The 20,645-nt window shown below is 45.2% G+C and overlaps 1 protein-coding gene across 1 annotated transcript in view; it reads left to right on the top strand.

The window, feature by feature from the left end:
• Positions 1–6,955: 6,955 nt before the first annotated feature.
• DVL1 (dishevelled segment polarity protein 1) overlaps positions 6,956–20,645 on the top strand; it is a gene marked incomplete at its 5' end in the record, with an annotated part of 42,719 nt that continues 29,029 nt past the window's right edge. Inside the window, 2 exons of the mRNA XM_010013886.1 lie at positions 6,956–7,025; positions 17,477–17,598. Of these exons, the coding sequence (XP_010012188.1) occupies positions 6,956–7,025; positions 17,477–17,598 (192 nt within the window). The remainder of the gene's footprint in view (positions 7,026–17,476; positions 17,599–20,645) is intronic.

Genomic DNA, 20,645 nt, shown 5'->3' with positions numbered 1-20,645 from the left:
TGCGTTACCCAAATCAGAGCTCCCTTTGCACAAAAAGAGAGGGTAGTATCTGTTGGGTGGAGTGGGCAATAAACTTCCAAGTTGTGCAGCCTCGCTTGCTGTTTGTCACTGACCAGCTAAAAGCATCATGATTCCCTGCTTCAGACCTGGCTTGGAGAATGGCACTTGGGCTGTGCGTTAGAAACCAGCTCAATGACTTGGTATGTAGCTCTCCGTGTGCCAGGTCATGACCTGACTTCAGCCTGCAGAGGCTTGGCTTTTCCACAGGCTGCATCTCTGCCTTGGCTTTGTGTGAATGTCACCTCAAAGTGCTGTCTTGAGTGTCCTGCACTGGAGTTCTGAAGCTAATTGCACCCTGGGGAAAGCAAACTCAGAGCCAGCTGTTTGAAATGGGCATTCCACAACCAACCCACTGCTGGCAGCAGCCTCTCTGACACTGTTTTTCCTAGGTTGTTTTCAAGAATTACTTAATTTTATGGAGGGCTTGTGAATATTTATTGTTCTGTAGCTAAGACATTGGATTGGGACTTGGAAATGTGGGTTCGGGTCAGAATTATGCTGACCTGTCCCTTTGTATTGTGACTTGCTTGTCTTTATGGCAGTGACAGTGATTTGTGGCTGCCCCTTGGGACAGTTGCAAGAATAGATTCATTAACACCTGTGAGATTGTAATATAGTCACATACATAATTTAGTGGATAACATGAGGCGTGGAGGAAAAAGGGGAATAATAGGAAAGGCAGAAGACTGTCAGTGTGGCTAAAATGCTTTGCTTGTTGTGGACGGTTTGACCCGTTCTATTCCAAGGGGATATATGGTATTGTTGAAAACAATGCAGCTGGGCCTGTCAGGGCTAACATAGACTGATCTCTATAGATGTCAACTTATAATGCCATAAATCCTTGTATTTCAGTGGCATTTTCGCACCCTCAGCATCTGCACCACCACTGAAATATTGTTATTGCAGGAGTAGAGAAGCAAATCCTGTTCCCTGGATGCCATTGCTCTGTGCCAGTCAGTCATTAATATTTGAAAGCACTTCATTGGAAGCCATTCCTCAGAGATGCTCCAAAGTGCACTATATTTGGAGGCCCTTTCAAGATAATGGGCAAGGGTCTGTAGCCCAGCACAAGCTGGACTGAGCTGCACTGGACTGAAATGGAAGGATGAGACAGATCTGGGCTGGGAGCCCAAGTACCAGTTGGTTCAAAACACGTGAAACCTTTTAGTATGAGTCACTGTGTCAGCCTGTTGCACTTGGTAATGACTGATGGGCCTTTAAAAGTGCTTTGAGTGTGATGCAGATGGCTAAACTGGATTGCTGGAGATCAAAATTCCCCTGTTTGCAGTCTGGAATCTCTGCTTTCCTCCCTCCCTTCCATGCTCTTCTTGTTCTTTTTGGGTTCATGTGCAGGGATCTTGCTTAAGCAGAACTCTGGACTTCTCTAACCAAAGAATGAGGCTTTCTGTTGCTCCAATGCCTATCTTAAACAGTCATTAAGAAGCTTCTAAACATGAGGGTTCCATAAATTTCTTGCAGTAAGTTGGGGTGCAGTAGGCCAAATGGCCTCCTCAAGGTCATACAGTGGTTGGTGCCAGAGTGGAGCCTAAACAAATGGAGTTGTCCTTGAATCCCAACTCATTGCTGTAAAAAGTGAAGTTTTATGTTTGAAATGAAGAGCAGATTGAGGCCAATTCTCTGCTGGGGAATGCAGTGGTTCCTACTTCATTCATGTGCTTAAGCTTAGGTCAGTATCTGGTAGAGGATCTAAGTGCCCAAACTTTTCCAGTATCCTGCAGTTCTCCTGAAAGGTGATAAATGATCCCTGCAGTTCTTGAAGGCTGGCATGGAAAACTACTGGCTGTGCCTCCAGGAATAAAGGTGGAGTGGAAAAAAACAGGGAAGAGGCAGTTATGTGGGCAAAAGTGTTTAGTGTGGTGATGATAAAGATGAGATGTGGCAGAAGATAACTGGTGTATATGTATAAATACATGAATGCAGTCACTGTTAACTGCAGGCAGAATCACTACCACTGTGTGCTTAGACCTTTAAAAGTCAGAAGAATAACATGGGACAGAGCAGCTGAGTAATGAATGAAGAAGAGTGTTTCTTAATGCATTTGTCACCTATGTAGGACGAGGTGACTTCCCTAACACCCACTGCACAGTTTCTTGCTGCTGCTTTGTATGAGGAGGGTTTTGTTCCATGGTTGGGTGTGTCACTGATATCATAACTGTGGGCAGCATGTTCATATCCATTTCTGACAGGTTTATGTGGCACTTGCTCTATGAAAGTGCATATATGGAAGAGCAGAGCATTGTCAGGGTTGTTTGGGAATAGCAACCTTAAAAGGAGAGCGCTGGTTCCGCTCTGACCCTCTGGTATGTTCAGTGATTGGCAAGAGCCTCGCGTAGGGCAGCACCGTAGCTGTGCCTCGGAATGCTGCAGCATCATTCCCTGCTCACCAGCTCAGTGGGGCGCAGGCAAGATCTGAGGCTTTCAGCCATCACAGGAGGCTCTGGATCTTTTGTGTTGAGCAGAGCCCTTCTATGCTGCACTGCACTGTGGTGTTTATCTGCTCTGCAAAAGCATTTCTCCTCCTCTCTTCCCCGTTTCCAGCATAAACCCTCTATCCTCGCCAAGCCTCACCTGCAGGTCCAGCGGGTGCCTTTGTTTTCATTCATTTCCCTGGGTTGGAAGGCTGGCTAAAGGCTCTCTTGTCGTGACCTCAGCTATGAGAAGCCTGAAGGTTTAATTCTGCATTAAAGATTCAGACTGAAATGTTAATCAGCCCCAGAGAGGCTATTTTTAGAGCTGCAGCCTTGGCTTCCAGTTGAGTTGTTGCAATTAGGATTACTTATGGTTTTACTAATTTAAACAGCTTTGGGGGAACCTGCTGCTTCATAGGGAGAAGCAAGTTGGCTGAAGAGGTTGTGGCACCTCCATCCCTGGAGATACTCAAAACTTGACTGGACATGGCCCTGAGCAACCGAAACTTGCTGTGAGCAGGAGGTTCATTAGATGATCCCTGGATTTCTCTTCCAACCTACATGATTCTATGAATCAAAACTAACATCTGAATAATCCTCTCACTTGCCTCTGTGGTGACAGGAGTCGTTGAAGATAATGTGTATGGGACAAATGACAGAATTACTTTGTCTTGTCTCTATAAGGATCTCCAAGCAAGTTATAAGAAGTAGTGAATGAAGCTCCTCTTCCCTTTCCACCATCAGTAAAGGACAATAAGAAAGAGTTAAGAAAAGACTTGGTTATGATCCCAGTGACAAGATGGGATTAATGTGGTGCTGAAGTACATTAGGATGTGCACTTTATGGCATGGTACACATTAACCTGAAGTGAATCTGTAGGGGCCATGCTGCTGTCTCAACCCTGCGTTTCCCGTGCATGGGGCCTTGGAGGTTTGGGCTTGCAGCTGGTGAATCAAGCAGAGAATTCCCTTGTTAAGCTCATTTTTCTGGGTAGAAACCAGAAATGATCTGGCTGATTCTGGCAACTGAGTCTCTCACAGGCACACATGATGCAATCAAAGTGCAAGTGTGTGCAACACTGTCAACCCCATGTTTAATATCCAATTGCCTAAATGCTTATGAATCAGAGCCATTAGAGGCTCGTGGGGTTCACTTGGTGTTCTTAATAGGGAGTGAGCATATATTCTGAGGCAGCAAACAGCTTGGGAGAGGGATGGGAGTGAGGATAAGGGTACTCAGTCCTTGGTCTTCTGGCTAAAATCCTCTTTGGTGGAAAGCAAGAAGTCAGGATAGTGGGATGGTGACCAGGGATGTAAGCCTATCATAGAAGCAGGTGAGGTGTGAGACAGCAGGGCTGGGGTTGGTAAATGCAGAAATACCTATTTGTGCAGAGCAGGGTGGAAGCAAAGCCAGAGGATCCAGACACAATTCCAGGAAGTGAGAGGAAGGAGGGGCTGTTACCAGCAGGGATTGTTTCATTTGGTAATTAGTTCTTGAATCTCCTCTAAGTCAAATAAAGCAGAGGATGTGAGCTGCTGAGAACTGGTCCCTCCTCCCCTTCCCCGCGCATCCACACCCTTTCTTGCACACACTCTCCCTAAGTGCAGACTGTGGTGATGGGAGATTTGATGGTGGGGACTTGCTGATGATGTAGAGCAGATACCTGGGGGTATTCAAGAGTGTGGGGTCTTCTTCATGGTCTGGCACCCATGAACTCTGTGGCCTTGGGCGAGTTGTTCCCCTGTGTTCCTCTTGTACCTGGTGGATGCGTTTGAGGGATGAAATAAAGGGTCTAATATCTCGTCCATCAAGATTTTATGGTAAAGAGTCTCTGAACACTGAAGAAAAGTCTCTAGGTGAATTGTAGGTGTGCTGGCAGAGTGTCCCCTCCCTCCCCTTTGCAAAGGGCAGTCAGGTACAGCCTGAACAGGTCGTGGCAGTACAGGCAGACCTGCTGCTGGGTGGTATCGTGACCCAAATGAGGCTGGAAATGACTGATTTGTTCTGGTCCTGTTGGTGTTCATTGAGTGGCAGCTTTGTAAATGGCTTTGGGGATAGGTGTTTATTTGCTCTATTCTCTCTGGCCCGGGTTAAGTGGAAGACTGTGTGTGCTGGGATGGAGACCGCATGAGTTCCAGCCCTGCCAGCAATTACAGAGGCACAGTGCTGCCAGGGGGCAGGATGTGACCTAGGAAACAAATAACCCCTCTTCTGAAGGGAAGCTTTCATTCTGTGATGTGTTTCTTGGTATCAGATGGTCTTTGTTCTTATTATCAAACAGTAAGTCCATTAACTTGTGTTTGAGGGCACTGGTGTCGTGTCTCCACAGTGGACCGCATCCAATACCACCAAGAGACTTCTTCATCTCAGTAGGAGGTCTCTGGCAGATCAAACACATCACCTCTTCTTCCTTACCATGCTAGATGGGTTAGCTCCAGGTTGTGAATCCATTATTTAGGGCCTTATCCACCCTGGTCTTAAGCTGCTGTGTATATTAGTTCCTAATGGATGCTGTGTGTTCCAAGAGCAGACAGTGGCATGGGTCTCCCTCTGCCCTTGCTTCTAGGTTCTTGTAGAGCAAAAGACACCTTCTTGAATACAAGTTGTCCTCAGACTGCAGTATATGGCTGCAGCCATTCATATTCCTTTCTGTTTCTTCCTGAGAATTGAAAGGAGCTGCCTCTTTACTACAAATAATGATTTGTAAAACAGTGATATTTGAAATTAGTGGCTGCTGCTGTCTTTGATGTTCTTGGCACTGTTGATTGCTACCCAAAGCAAGCTGGGAATTACAGTCAGTCATTCTCTTGCCTCATAGCTCAAGGCTATATTTAGTAGTTCAAGTTGCAACAGATCTGGAAGTTGTTCCCTTTAGCAGAAGGCTAATGCAGTGATAGAGCACATTGCTTTGGAAGTGGTGGCTTCAGCGCGCTTGTCTGCCACCACCAAGACAACTGAACCAGTCCGTGCAGTACTGCAGCGTTATCCTGACTGCCACAGTATGTGTTGGCTTTAGAAAGGCCTCCCCAGGCCTTTTCTCTGGAGAGAACCTCAAAATCTATATGTTTTTAGTGCTGGACTTCCGCCTGAATCTTAGAGCTTGGTGCAGAACTTCTGCATCTGATTTTGGGATGCAGTAAGTGGCATTTCCTTATGGAGCGGGCAGGGAAGGTGCTGTCACTTAAAACATACAGCTCTCAAGATAGTGTTACTGCAGCATTTTGTCTTGCTGGTTGTGCAGTTGGATCTGTGCTGAGTCTTCTCTCCAGGGCTCCCGGAAACGCAAGAGGTGATGTCTGAATTCAAGTCAGTGCATTGGAGCTGGAGATCCAAGCACATGTGGAAATCCCTGCCTGCACACAGCATTTGCAGCTCCAGAATTACAGGTCTGAGAGCTTCATTGGGTTGTCAGAGGTTTTGAAAGCTTGATTTCAATGGAGTTTGCTCCTAATTGCCACTTTGGAGTCTGGGTATAAATGACTAGAACCAGTAATGGAATCGTATGATGTGTTTCCTGGAGGACAGATGCGTTAGGAGTGAACTGAATATTCCAAACTATTTTTCTTTCCAGTAATAGGACAAGGGTGAAGGCTGTGCTGCTAGCCATTAACAATGCAAATCCATGGGGAGACAGAAGACAATGTTCCTTCCTTCTTTTAGTGCAAATGCAGGTAGTACTGGTGCTGGTAGTTACTCCTAATTTACCAAAAGTAGGATGGAAACTCGTTGTCTATTTGCTCTCCCCTCTTCTCCTTCCTAACCATCCCCGAACCTTCCCCCCTCATAATGCGATGCTGTTTCATGCACAGTCAGTTGCTTTGTGGCTATTGTGGTTTTTTTTACACAGCAACAAGAAACACAAAAACATAAATAAAGGAAAATGTGGTTGTGGAACCTCAGATTTCTGCTGAGTTTGACTAGGCTGCAGGTTGGCTTTCTTCTGAAAGCTGAGAGATTGCCCAGACCAAATTGTCCCTCTTCTCCTGTGCAGGGACTTGAGGCCAGAAGTCTATTTCTGCTACAGATCTTCTGTTTGACTTGGTATAAACATACCACCTATCCCCTCTCTGCCCAGTTGAGTCCCTGTCTGCAGAGCTTTCCTCTGTGTTTGTACAGTGCCTGGTTCAAAAGGTTCCCAATTCTGGTTGAAGCCCTTGGGTAGCAAAAAGAGCGTCACATCAATGTGTAGTAGTAAAGCCTTATATTTAAGAGCAAACCTGGTGTTTTTGCAGCTGAGTGGCTTTCTATTAGTTAGCTAATACATGTCATAAACATCTTGCTACCAGCAAGTCTTTAGAGTATCTATTCTTTAAAGGTAGTGTATCTATTCTTTAAAGATAGAAGACTTACTGATAGCAAAATTATATCAAAACCTAGTATTTTCCTGGCCCATTGAAGAAAACCACTGTCCCTTCTGAGCTGATGTACTTTCAAACTCTTGATTTCCTTCCTGTTTCTTTTTCCAGGGTGGTAAAGGAGGAGATCTCAGATGACAATGCAAAGCTCCCTTGCTTCAATGGAAGAGTGGTGTCCTGGGTAAGTTGGCTTCTGTGTCTGTGTTCATATGTGGTTTGATACAGTGGTAGGGTAGCTGGTTACATGCATCCTGAGTTTTACAATTCTCAATGGAAGCAAAGGCTTACATTTTACATGAGGATTACGTGTGCCTTCCCTATATATCAAATACAGTATTGATTGCATGCTGCTGCTCACAGTAGAGTGCATGTGTGCATGCTACTATTGTGCAGGGAAAGTGCAATGTATCTTTCAAACATCAGTTTGATTGGGAGAGTGTTCTTAAGTAATGATGCCATGTGGCTCATCACATACAGCCCCTGCTGGGTTCTAAGCAGCTGAAAACATTGCTCTTGTGAGGGCGAGTGCTGGCAGATGAATTGAGCTCAGCTTTGTCATCCAATATGATCACTTCTCTCTGCTCTATTGATTGCTTTTGGTTTTAAGGCATTCAGGCTCTGGCAACTGGGTATTCCCAACAGGGTGTTAGTATTAGGCAAGTAAAGCACAGAGCTTTCTAATGCATGGATTTAACCTTAGTCCTGCACACCCAAAGGTGTACAGAGTATTAAGCACTTACGAGGTTTTGTATTAAATTGAGGTCTTAAAAACTTGGAGAATGTTCTCCCTTTGGTTTGTACTCTCTTGGAAGTGATCTGTTTTGTCACTGGGAAATGCATTCAGATGGAAAAGGTGCTTTTTTGGCCTTTGTGCTCCAACCTTTTGACTCAGCAGCAGTAGCTGACTGATAACCAAGGTGACTTCCAGAGCTGGCCATAGAACTCCGCTGTGTATTTCCATTCAGCAGTGGGTGTTAAGGCAACTAAATGCCTTGGTTTGAAAATTAATGAGTGTTTCAAAGCACAGTTATACTGATAGAAACCTGTGCTGCTGGGCAGTGCTCAAGGGGAAGAAATGAACACAATAGGGATCTGCTTACTTGCCCTCACAAAGAGGGGATGATTCCTGCGTGTTGTGCTCCATGGAGGAGTAAATTGGTTGTCGAAAGAAGTGTTTATTCTCTGGAACAAAATAATTTGTATTAAAGAATAAAAAATAATACTTAAATATAGAGACAAACACATGATGGGGTTCACTTTAAGCCATGGCAGAACATAGGTGCTAATGGCCACTGGTGTGGTGTGAGGTCCTGCTTTCTCTGAGGGGCTGGAGATACTGCTGAATATGCTACTTTGAGGCTGTGTTTAAGCTATGAGTCTTGGCGATGCTGGGTTTGTATTCAGCCTGAGGATAAGTGGGCTATAGGTATAGCATGGTTTTCTGATGGGATGGGAATAGATGGTACAAAAAGGGATCTCGTGTGTAATTAGCAAGCTGAAGAGAGCATCCTGAAAGCTTCAGATAATAAAGGCTATGAAGATGTCATTTATGTTGCCATAGCGTGAGAGCAGCGTCTGCTTTAAAAGCAAAGGGATAGAAATGAACAGTAGCTCTTATCAGAGGAGCAAATTAATCCTGAGAACCCCTTTCCTCCTTCTCAGTATGTAACACTTGACTGTATTTGCTCCTCAGTGTTATTCTCTCCCTGTTTCTTCCCCTTTCTCCCATGCTTTTGAACTGGTATTAATTCAAACCCCAGGCTGATGTTCAGATTGCCTTCTGCATCCCTGAGCTGAGTCTCTTCCTCCCAGTGCACGCAGGAGCGTGGTGGTGTTTGTTTTTATCTGTGTGATCTAGTTAAAGAATGATCTTTTGCATTGGTGGTTCAATACACTGATGATTGATTCTGAACTTGTGCACACTATTGGGGCTCTTCTGTGCAGCAAAATAGGACTCAGGTTGTTCCAACAAGACCCAGTGTTCTTGGAGTTTAAGCAAAACCAAATCCCTAACCCCGAAGTGTTCCACATCAATAAGGATATGGATTATTTCATTCCCCTTTACATCCCAATTCTTTAACCTCTTCCTCTTTCCCTTTCCCAACCAAAAACCTGAGGGCATTTGATCTCAAGCTGAGAGCTGAATTCTTTGCTCAGCTTCTTAAATACTAGGAAGCATGAAAATACGTTCTATTTTTATAAAGGAGGATACAGAATCATGGAATAGTTTGGGTTGTAAAGGACCTTAAGATCATCCAGTTCCAACCCCTTGCCATGGGCAGGGACACCTTCCACTAGAGCAGGTTGCTCAAGGCCCTGCCCTATGAGTAGTAAGATCAGAACAAGAGTATATATATATACATGTACACATACACACACAAGTTAAACGTTGGTTTAGTTCTGGGACTGTTACTATCTTATTTTCAGAGAAACATTACAATTTCTGAAGTGCATGTTAGGAATGAATCCAGTTCATTGTGAGTCCTGTTGCACCATAGCTTGCTGGCTGCTTTCCAAACGTAGAAGAATGCAGAATCCTTGCTCCAAGGATTTGTACCTTCTTTCAGATCTTGCTTTTTACATTACAGTTTTGCTTGGAGGCTACAGCCAGGATCAATGTCTCCACTCTTTCTCCTTGAGCCATTTACATGTGCATGGCTGGGGACACTGGAGATGCCCCAGAGCCCTCAGTCTTGTGTTTTCTTTATATCTTAATATTTAGATGTGTGGCTTTAATTGTTCCAGGGAATTAGTGCTGGGAGCCCTTTGAGTTCTCTACCAGTGTAGGCTCTTGATGGCCTCTGCTGCTCATCAGCAAATGCCATAATGCATTAAAACCCCATTATAAACCCATTTCTAGGCAGAGGCAGCGAGCACAGATTGTTGCAGGTAGTAGGGATACACTGCTTCAAACGACTTGGACTCTTTACTCCCTTCCCACCATCAGCTTGTTCCCAGATTGCTCTGCTTATCCCACTAGGTTGGAGGCAGTTTGCAGCTCTCTTCTCAGAGATCATACAGTGCACCTTTAGCAGCTGCTGGTGACAAGGACTTCTGTTCAACCATCAGCTGAAACATCTGTGCCTGACCTGCATTAGGAATTGCAAATGACTGTTTCCACACCGAGACCCGTGACACTGCAGTGCTTATCTGCATCTGTGTGCTGCTAATTACTGGAGGAGTTTTATGTCAATCTTACTGTAAGTTAATTGTTCACAGCTTCAAACCCTTTAATAGCATGTTCACTGGAACTTCACAGGTAATTGTATCTGTGTCTTTCAGGGGAGCAAAGTTGGTCTTCACCTTTTGGAATGGATGTGGTTTGGACAGGGTTGTTTCCTCAGCTGGTGTTTAACATGATGGGCCTGAGCTTTCTTTGTTTCCATGTTCTAACATGGGCATCGGCTGGTAGCAGCCAGCTTGGAATTCTTGCACAAACCCATCTGGGATAAGTGTCATCCTCACTATAAATGTATATGTGTGTGTTTCATATTGGGATTGAATTAGAATCACTGCTCCTATTTAGCTATTTAAACCTCCTCCCATCCCTCCTGTGTCCTGCTTAGTTTCCTCCTCCTCTTCTTAGATCTCGGCCTTTTGATTTTGGGTTGGTTTGTGTTTGATTTTTCTCTTTGTGGATTATTATTTGGTTGGTTGGTTTGCTTTTAAGGATTGAATGGTTTGGAACAGGGGGCTGCTACTTACTAGATTCATTTGCAGTAGTTGACCTTTAGGTTTGTCATACAGAGACTATTGTATAGCAGAGTTCTTCAGCTAGTAGCTATTACTGTAAATGCATTACACAAATGCATTTTCTACATGAGGTAACTGGTGCCTGTGCCTGTTCTACTCACACACACGACAGGATCCAGTTTTTCTCAGAAGATAACTTGTTTTGAGCTTCCCTCAGTGAAATGATGAATGTATTTCTGATTTTCCAGGTTCAGGTCCTTACTGGGCAGGTTGGAAATGCAGCTTATACAGAGGAGAACACATCACCCCCAGCTTTTTGCTAGAGCTGGAAATGCTTTTCTCTTCTCTTTGCACTGTCCAGGGGCAGTCTCCCTGGACTTCCAGTCTCCCAGTGGAAGCTGGGAATGTGGGGAGCACTGGCTGGTGGTTGCTGCCAGCCTGGAGTGAATGGAAATCCACACAGGCAGGTGCTTGTTCATTTCTTATGTATGAAGTGAACTGATTTCAAGTCCTGTTTCTTCTCTTCACAGATTATATGTATCTTCTTCCCTAATGGTTAGAGCTTAGAAGGAAGGGAGGTAGGATCACTGAAAACATTTCTAAGCTTTATGGTACCTGAATGAGTTATCAGGGAATGATCTGAGTCTTAGTAAAGGGGAATGAGATTGCCCTAAGGAGCAGCCGGGGCTGGAGTGGTGGGATCTCTGTGAGAAAGAGATGGGGAAGAAGGAAACAGGTTATCATGAAGTGGGGGGGACTTGGAAAGAATGTGCTGACTGAGGAAGCTTCACAGGTCTACCGTCGTCTCTTTGCTCAAGTCATGTTGGGTGGTTCTGGTCTGATGTGCGCAAGAGCTCTCAAGTTAGATTTAATCCAGGTCTGAACTGAAAGATGCTGTCCTGTTTCTAACTGTGAGCAGCACCAGGCAGAGGAAAGGCCTGAGGCAGAAGTACTTGCTATCATGGCAGCACCAGGTACACCCAGCTCAGGGCTCTGCGTTGCTCTGAGTACACAGGAACCTGGTTTTGGCTGGGGTGAGGAATGTGTAAGCTCTCAGCATCAGCAACCTGCTGAAAAAATCTGAGAAGGTGAGACATGAAATAGGATTATAGGATTGCAGGTCCCTTTTCTCCTCCTCTTCTTACTCCACATGTTCTCCAAGAGGCAGGTAATCCTGTGCTTAAAGAGAACTTCCTGCAGTGTCAGTCAGTGAAACTGGATTTGTTTCACAGCTAACCTGTAGTACAGTGCCATAAAGAAACACCTGGACACTGAGCAGAATCTGGGAGGAATCTGAGGTACTATTATTTCATGAAGGCACAATATCTCCTCTAAACGTTAGCAGGTGGCAGATGATAAAAACACAGAGAGAATGGGCAATCTGATTTTGAAACCCAGTCTGCATCTTTCCATCTCTAACACTGAAGTGGGTCACCCTTTACCTGGCAGCCACAGGTTCCTTAAAGTCTTTTAGCTTCTGATTTCCAGGCTATGGGAGGTTGATCCTGTATTCTCTGAGTATCTTTTCCATGGTTGGAGCAAACCCCAAGCAACTGCACAGGTGATGTGCAGGAAGAAAGGGGGAAGCCTAATCTACCTGGCATAGACAATTCCTTGTTACTAAAATAAACATCACATTCCCAATGGGCTCTTGCAGCCCTTCCAGCAATGTGGAGTCCTGTTGCCTTTTGACAGAATTCCTAATGGAATAAAGGGCCTCATCAGTAAGTCTTTCAGTGCAATTGGTCCTTTGGGAGCAGCCCTCGTGTGGATAATGGGCCGTGCCTTTGAAGCTTTGACTTGGGATTTGAGATGGCTGTGACTTTATAGGAAATAATGACTTTCAACTGTAGATGAATGTGGCCGTTGTGAAGTTGTTATCAAGGATACAAATGGCTTTTGGAGCTATTGTTTCTGGTTACTGTATGAGAGGTACCAAGAGCTGCTGCTGCTCTCAGTAACAGAATGTACATATTGTAGTTTTCATGCTGATAGACTAATAAATATTTAGCCAGATGAGAGTATGAGAGCAGAATGTGCCAGTGTTTGCTCTTTCCCCTTCCCAGACTGGCTCTTGTTGGCTGGTGCCTTCAGCCATCCGTGTTGAACAGACTGATTCGTGGAGCTGGCCTAATGCCTGTGAGTTTGTTGAGATGTCTGTGAGCACTGTAAAAGGCACTTCTTGCTGTAATTCAGAGAATCTCAGCCTGTTTTGGGTTGGAAGGGACCTTAAAGCTCCTCCAGTTCCACCCCCTGCCCCGGGCAGGGACACCTTCCACTAGAGCAGGTTGCTCCAAGCCCCTGTGTCCAACCTGGCCTTGAACACTGCCAGGGATGGGGTAGCCACAGCTTCTCTGGGCACCCTGTGCCAGCGCCTCAGCACCCTCACAGGGAAGAACTTCTGCCTCAGAGCTCATCTCAATCTCCCCTCTGGCAGGTTAAAGCCATTCCCCTTGTCCTGTCCCCACAGGCCCTTCTCCAAAGCCCCTCATTTGAGATCCATCCTCCTTCCCACTGCCCTTCCATCGCTTAAATTTGCTTACAACAAGCAGAATGGGCTGGTGTGAAGTTTGCTGCTGTTCCTGTGCTAGGGCTTCAGATCCCGAGTCTAATTGCTGAAGTGAGCAGTGTTGACACAGTGAACTGAACACTTCTTTCTGCAGATGGGTGCCAGGATAACTGCTCCTTAGCAGATCCCTGGCAGTGCTGAGCAGCATTCCCTGGCTAACACAGAATGCAACATGCGCTTTTGTCAGCATGAAGAGGCTGCATGTCCCGCTGCTGCAGCACGAAACTGCTGTTTGTGCTGTTGTGAGTGGGAAGTGGCTGCGTGGGAATCATTTGGGATACCAGAAGGACACAGGATTCCTTTCTAACATGCCAGGGCTGATACACTTTCTCCACTTCCTCGGCAAGATTTAGTAGGGAATGTGATGGTAGGACCTCAGTTGAGAAAACAAACAGCACTTGGTATGATGGAATGAACTGAATCAACAGTTGCAATTAGTTCCACACTTCTTTATTAAGTTCCTCCATGTGTGCCACACAGACATCCACGTTTCACACTGAAATGCAGTGGGGTGGAACCCAGCAGCTGGTTTACAGCCCCAGGCACACTCCTGAACAGCACACACAGCACCAACACAGTGCAAGAAATGGATTAAGATGCTGCTGCCAGTCAAAACTGCAGGGAGGCTGGTGGGTGAAATGCAATTACCAGGCTGGCTCCTGGCCAGGGAGCTGGGGTTAACACTGCTTTTCTCACGGAAACACAGGGAGAAGGCTGGATTGTGGCAGCCCAATAGTGCATTATCAGCTCCATTCAAAGTGATGTAATATTGGAGTGGTTTGCTCTTACCATAGCTTGTCAAAGACAAGGATACATTACCTCAAAGCTGATAGGTACGTAATGTAAACCATTACGTATCCTCCTGGTTGTTGGAGGAAATGGGGAATTCCTGCTAGCACAGCAAAGCAGGGAGCAGGAATTGTGTATACCCACACATGGAGCCGGGGCAGTGACATGTGCAGTGTGTCAGCAAATGTACACCCCACTGAATTACTCCTCTTCTGTCAAACCTTCATCACATTGGAGGTGTTTCGTGAGGTGCTGGAAAGAGGCAGGGCTGCTAACTCATTGTGAAGCTCCAGCTGAGCCTGGAATTCCACTGTGAGGTGTTACACTACCTTTCTGATCCTTGATGCTGGGGAAGAAGCAGCTAGGCATGGTGCATAACAACCCTGCTGCCTGTGCCATCTTCTAGTGCACATGTTCTTTTCTAGCACAACATATGTTTTTCTAGTGCTCTTTTGTGGTGTTTCTGTTCACTTGGTCTGCAGCCGTTCGTTTAGATTTTAGTGCTCTTCACACCAAGATCAAAAGCTGATGGAGGGGGAGTGTTCCACTTGTAACCAGACAGATCTGAACAGTCTGCGTCTTGTTTTAAGAACAGAATTGCTTCGACCTCTCTTGCTTAAATCTCTGAAGTCCTCTTGCAGGAGCTCCCAGGTCCTGGTTATCCCAGGAGTAAGATCATGTTGGGCAACCTATTTAAACTCTTGGTTTATTTATTTCTTGTTATTCCTCAGGGGCAAAATTTCACCCCAGAGGATGTGTCTGAGTTACAGTAAGTGTATTTGGTGTGGAAATGCCTGATCCTAACTTGGGAAGGTAAACACCAGCAGGTCTGCATTGGCCACTGCGTTATCAGGGCTGTAGTGCTTATGATTTACTACTTGAAATCTGAAAGACTTGTATCTAGGATTAACAAGCTACTTGGAAACAGGAGATACTGCTAGTATCTTATCTTGTGTTTGAATATATCTCACGTTCAGTGTATCTGGCAGTGAACTGATCCAAGTTTCAAGTGGTGCATTTCCTGAATGCACCTGATGGATTAGTATGGATACTTTCTGCAGCCCTCTTCCCTTTATAATGGTAATGGCATAGTCTTGAGGCTGTTTATGGCTCTAATCCCACTGAAGGTCTGTAAGAAGTGGGTACCCAGTGCTTTATCCTTCAGGAAATCACAGCCTAGGGGCAATATTCACAAAGGAGTTGCTTTGTTGCACTGGATTTTGCTTTTCAGCAGCACTCCCGAGATGATCTACAGCCTGCATCAGTAGGGTGGGTTTGCCTTCATAATGGGTTCTGCATCACTGAGACCTCCTCCCGGAGCAGGGAAACACTAAAGAACAAATATCCACATGTTTTCTAAACGTCTCCTGTCAACATCCCCACCTGAAAGAAAGAAGCTTTAATTACCAAGTTAATAGGGAAGCTCATGTTATTTTCCCCTTTGGTGTTTCCTCTGTCACTCTTGCTTTGGTGATAAGAGTTTGAATAATGCAGCTGGCTCCATGTGGTGCTGCAGAACTGTTTTGTCTTCAGGCAGTTCCTTTTTGACAGTGTGTGTTTGTGCCTTCTCACATTCATGGAGTAATATACTCTTAGGAGTAATATACTATATCCTCAAGGCCAGTCCCCTCATATCCTGTTCCCTTTCCTTCTGCATCCCCTTTTTTACCAGCTACCATCTGTGTGATGCTTACATTAGAATTAGTCCTTGATATATTAACCAGTTATGGTTGGAATCTCTTATAAAGGGCTTGTTCTTTGCAGCTAAAAAGAGAGGGAAGCTGACACCTAGTTGCCTCTTAGTGAAAGGTAATAATCTGTGTAATTATTTGAGCATTTATTTAATTAAGACCTTATAATCATGTTATTTAAAGAGACTTAGATGGCTAATTGGGATTGGTAATAGCATATATACCTTTCTCACTTCTAGGTCACTAGTTGAAGTCTGACTTCTGTTGGCAATGGCCAGAAACCTCCTTCTCCACTCTTAATGCTTTATAATAAGAACCAACCACTTTATCTAGCAGGTGAAGCTGAATTGGAACTGGAACTGCTACTTGGGAATGAGCACATTCTGTTTGCAGAGATAAATGAGAAGGAATCTTGGCTCGGTGCGTGCTGTTTGGTTTTCTATAGTGGTACTTTACCCAGTGGCTGGTTCTCCTCTCCTAGGAGTTCAGTTGCATTTAGGTATGTTAATAGTTTTAATCTCAGTTGTGCAAATTGGGTCTTATCCTGCCTTTCTGGGAGGCACTTCAGCCTTTTTACACACAGGAAAGTAGGTAGTAGCCTGAAAGTAAGTGGGTAGAATCAAGCCTTAGTTAAACATCACATCCTCTGTCAGGTTACAATGAGCTGCAAACCAGAAGGGTGGGGATAAGGAGAGAGCCTCATGCTTCTGCCTCTTCTCTGTTTATCTGCTGATGGAAGTGTCACAGAAGGCACACTGAATGGAGATGGTCTTTATGTCCTGAATTTATTGGAAGTGAGGCTGAGTATAATCAGCCTCTCGTGTGCCATGACCATGCCTTTGATCCATTATCCAGGAGCATCCCTATTAATCACTGAGGATGCTGATAGGAAATAGAAATAATACGTGCTGGCATTAGTTGTTACATGAAGAATTTGCACCCTGCCTTGGGACAGGACTGGAATATGTAATGATTCCTGAGCTCAGGAGGCTGTGTGGAGATGCTCGGTGTTTGTAATGAGAAGATTGAACTGTTGCAGCATATCTCCAGTTGCTTATTTCCATGTAAGTGCTGTGTTTTGGGTTCCTGCTGCCCTGCTTGCCAGGCACCTGCAGCTTCCACGAGTGTGAACGGTAGTGTCAGAGGAGTTTTGAAGGTGCTGGTTACAACAGTGTGGTTGTATAGAGGTTCTCAGGTCAGTATGAATTGCAGAAGAGTGCACACTGCACATACACACCATGGCATGATTGGAAAATGACTTCTTCTATCTGCAGCTCTATGTTAAGAGAACATGAAGAGACATAATGGGCACAAGAGACACAAGTATGCTGAACATCAGGGATCTAGTCCTCCTCTTGATCTGTGTGGCTGTTGAGATTCAATGGATTTTGGGTTTAGTTCGCTTAATAGAGGTGGCAGCAGCTCTGAGATTTGGTGCTTGGTCCAGCCCAGACTGTGAATTTTCAGGCTTTTGAAGCTCTTTGTACACAAAGTTACAGGATTGAGCTGTCATACTGTTAAGTTTCACCTTCTGCTGTTTAGTTCTGCCATGGCAAACCCAAACTGGGGGTGCAAAGTGGGCACATACATGTTTGGGCAACTTGGAGAAGGCCATAGTGACAAGTCACAAGAAGAAGTGCACTCCCTGCCTGGTGTGCCTGTTTGTTCTGGGATGAGAAACATGTAGTGGTTCTTGCAGGAATTCTGTGCATATGATCTCATGTTGAGATGGAATTTAACCTGATTTCATGGAAGTTTGGCAGGAATCCATGCAACTGGGCACTAAGCACTTCCCTTCCTCTCGGATCTCGCAGCATTTAGCAAAGCAGTGGCTCAGCATCTTGTAGCAGAGCTTACAAGTGTGTGTAATTCTCTTCTTTCTCTTGACAGCTGGTCCTGGCTGAAAGCTCCCACTCTGACACTGGCTCCCAGTGCACCGAGAGCCACACAGACCTTCCTCCTCCCATCGAGAGAACCGGTGGCATTGGAGACTCCCGACCTCCCTCTTTCCAGTAAGAGCAACTTATCATCTCGATTTCATTTCATTTTAAACCCAAAAATGCAATTCCTGCCTGTTTCTTCCCCACGTTCCTCCTTGCTGCTGCAAACCAGGTAGTTATTGTTACTGTGTACTTATTAGAACTGAGGAGTTAAAAAGGGGGATGGAAAAATCCCCAACCTGGCATTGTTAGAATGAAATACATAGATCTCATTTTGAAGACCACTGTGGAAGAATTAAATAGAGGGAGCCCAAAATGCTTTTTGTAGTGTACAGATGATAACTTCTAATTACTGTGTTACGTGTAATGATGTATTATGCAGAGCCAGCACAACACTGATCTCAAAAGAAAGCATTTACATAAGGAATAATGCTTCTTCCATGTGCAGCTTGACCTGCAGATAGCTAGACTGGGAGTCATCTGATGTAATGGTAGCCTTCTCGTTTCCTGGTATGTGTGCAGAGCCAATGTATATCCTTGGAATACCTTCCTTTTCAAGGAGACCCTCTGAATTTACACATGGAGGATTGATTTAAAGCAGGACCTGATTCTAGCTGTGATCTTAGTATATGTTTGGAGAAGGAAACACAGTCTTGATTTGCCTGGTGGCAAGTGTATCCATTGCTTTCTGGGCTCTCTATTGCCTGGAAGAGCTCTTAGTGTTGTGTTATGAGTCTTTCCCAGATAAATGCCTTGTAGAGGGGACAGGAAATCTTGGGAAATACTATCCCTGCCGAACACTTTGTCTTGCAAGGGCTTTACTGCCCTCCTGCGTTCAGCAACTGCTTTCTGCTGCCTGGGAGAGGCCTGTGAGTGCTGTCACGTGCCTGCAAACATAACTAGTTCTTTGTCTCCCTGCCCTATACCTGCATTAACAGCTGCAAAATCAAGCTTCAGTTAGAACTGTCATTGCATGGTCAGGTGGGCACCAGCCTGTGTTTGTGGAGCACTCGCTGCTACCAGCGGAGGCGCTCAGGCTGCTGGAATTGAAGCTGTACTCTGCTCCTGCACCTGCTCCTCCCCAGCATTCCCAAGGTCTTGTCTGTATCCCCATGGCATCAGTCAGTGCTGCAGGTGATGGTCTCTTCTTAGAACACAGCAAGCCTGGGACTCCTCAAGGGGTGAAGTGACTTACATAGGTCGTGCTGAGTCAGGAGCAGCAGCATGGGAGGTTGTGCTTTCTGACTTGTGGTCTCATTCCTAGATAAACCACCTTCCTTCCTTCCTTCTCTCTTCTCCACCCTGTTTTTCTTCCTTGTTTTGAGTGGAGAATCTGCCTTGAGGGAGGTCTGCTCTAAAACTTGTTGTCCCTTAATGCCTTTTTGGTCCTTCCCAGTTGAATGTCTTCATGTTTCGCAGTGGGTTTTAGCTGTTGTGGTTTAGTTTTTCATTCCAGAACAGAACCTAATGATCAGCCAAGGTTATTCCCATAACACAGGGCAGAGGCTCTCAGTTATTCTGCGTGAAGCCCTTTGTTCTGCTTTGCTATTAGAATTTCACACCTGCCCTAGGTTTGAAGATTCCAAGTGGTAAAGAACCCGCTGTCTTTTGAAATGAGTTGCTTCTTTTGGATTAACTAAATAAGTTGAGCTGCTCAAGCCTTTTCCTTGTGCAACCCCATAACTTTACCAGCTGTAACTTCAGGATTGCTGTATGCTCACACGTTACCTCCCCTTCTGTCAGTGTGATTTACCTTCTTGGCTCCTAAATCCCTGAGGTGTTTTTAAATGCTGTTTAAACTACCAGAGATCTGTCATCTCCTGTCCTTCTCCTTCAGTGTTGATTGGGGGCTTATTTATAGAAGAAGCTCCAGCTGAGCTGGGTGTTGTGTGATTGTACAAACAGAAATGTTGCTGGACAACAAGGAATACATGAAACAGGTGAAGCAGACAGGTCACAGGTAACACCATCCAGGGGAATGAGATCCTTATCCAAGGTTAAGGAGTAATCTCAACTACCTGCCTTGACAGCACCGATGATTTCCTTCATCATTGATTAAATCCAAGGAATTTTTCCCTTCCCAATGAGGCTTCTGAAGCTCATCCTGTATTTCATGCTCCGCTGCTTCTGTTTAGTGGTTGCCAAATCCATGTTCATCCAAATGGGTGAGGCTGCTCCTGGTTTAGTGGTGGAGGCCCATGAGTGAGTTGAGGAGTGTGACCTCCCAGCTCTTTCCTACAAAGCTCTTGGGAATGTGCACTGAAATCGAATTGAGTTTAGTTGTCTCAGCAAGGAGAGGGGAAACGAGGGAGCTGTGAGGTTCCTTTGCACCCTTTGTTAGGGTATAAACCACCTTCGGGAGGCGGGTTTAGCCTAGGAGGCAGCGGGCAGTATCAGCAGGAGTCACCAGATGGTGCTGCTGAGATGTCTGAGAGCCTGGCAGGGTGACCTTAGGGAGCTGTCACCCTCTTCCCCCCTTCAGCTGGACTGGACTGAAACAAGAAATGCACTTTTGACAACACTTGTGGGTTTGTAGCTTCATTTGGGCTTCAAATATCCAGTCAAATGTTCTTAATGACAACCTCGATTTCCTAATTGCTGTGGTGGTCATGTCAGTGCATCTCATCAATGCAAAGGAAGAGTGTGGGGGGGTGAAGGCTTTTCAGCACCTCTGGAACATAACACTGTACAGATGTGCTTACACATACACCAGTTCTGGGTCCAGCTTCCACAGAAGCCCATGGGACCAGCTGGCAGTGTAATTCCCTGTGTAAAACTGTGTGGCAGCGTATTCCAGCCTCATGGAGCTCTAGGACAAATACATTAATGGCTCTGGTGCTTTGGTGTAACTATAATGTGCCATTCCCTTTTAAATGGGAAGAGTATGGCCAGTAACTTTATAGAGGAACTCTTTCACAGCAGAGCATTAGCCCACGTCAGATCATGCACTGTTATAGATTCAGGAGCTTTAAATCAATTTCCACTCTTCAGTCCATTAAAATGAGCTGTGGCCTTTGCCAGCACTGTAAGAGGCTTTTCTTGTTTCCTTTAAGGTAGCTTACTCAATGTCAAAACAGCAGAGATACATAAAACAGATTGAGCCTGAGGGGAAGACTAAA

Source organism: Nestor notabilis, unplaced genomic scaffold (genome assembly GCF_000696875.1).
Source record: "Nestor notabilis isolate BGI_N333 unplaced genomic scaffold, ASM69687v1 scaffold15814, whole genome shotgun sequence".
NCBI lineage: Eukaryota > Metazoa > Chordata > Aves > Psittaciformes > Psittacidae > Nestor > Nestor notabilis.
The sequence above is the reverse complement of the archived record's forward strand: the minus strand, read 5'-3'. Positions and strand labels throughout refer to the sequence as shown.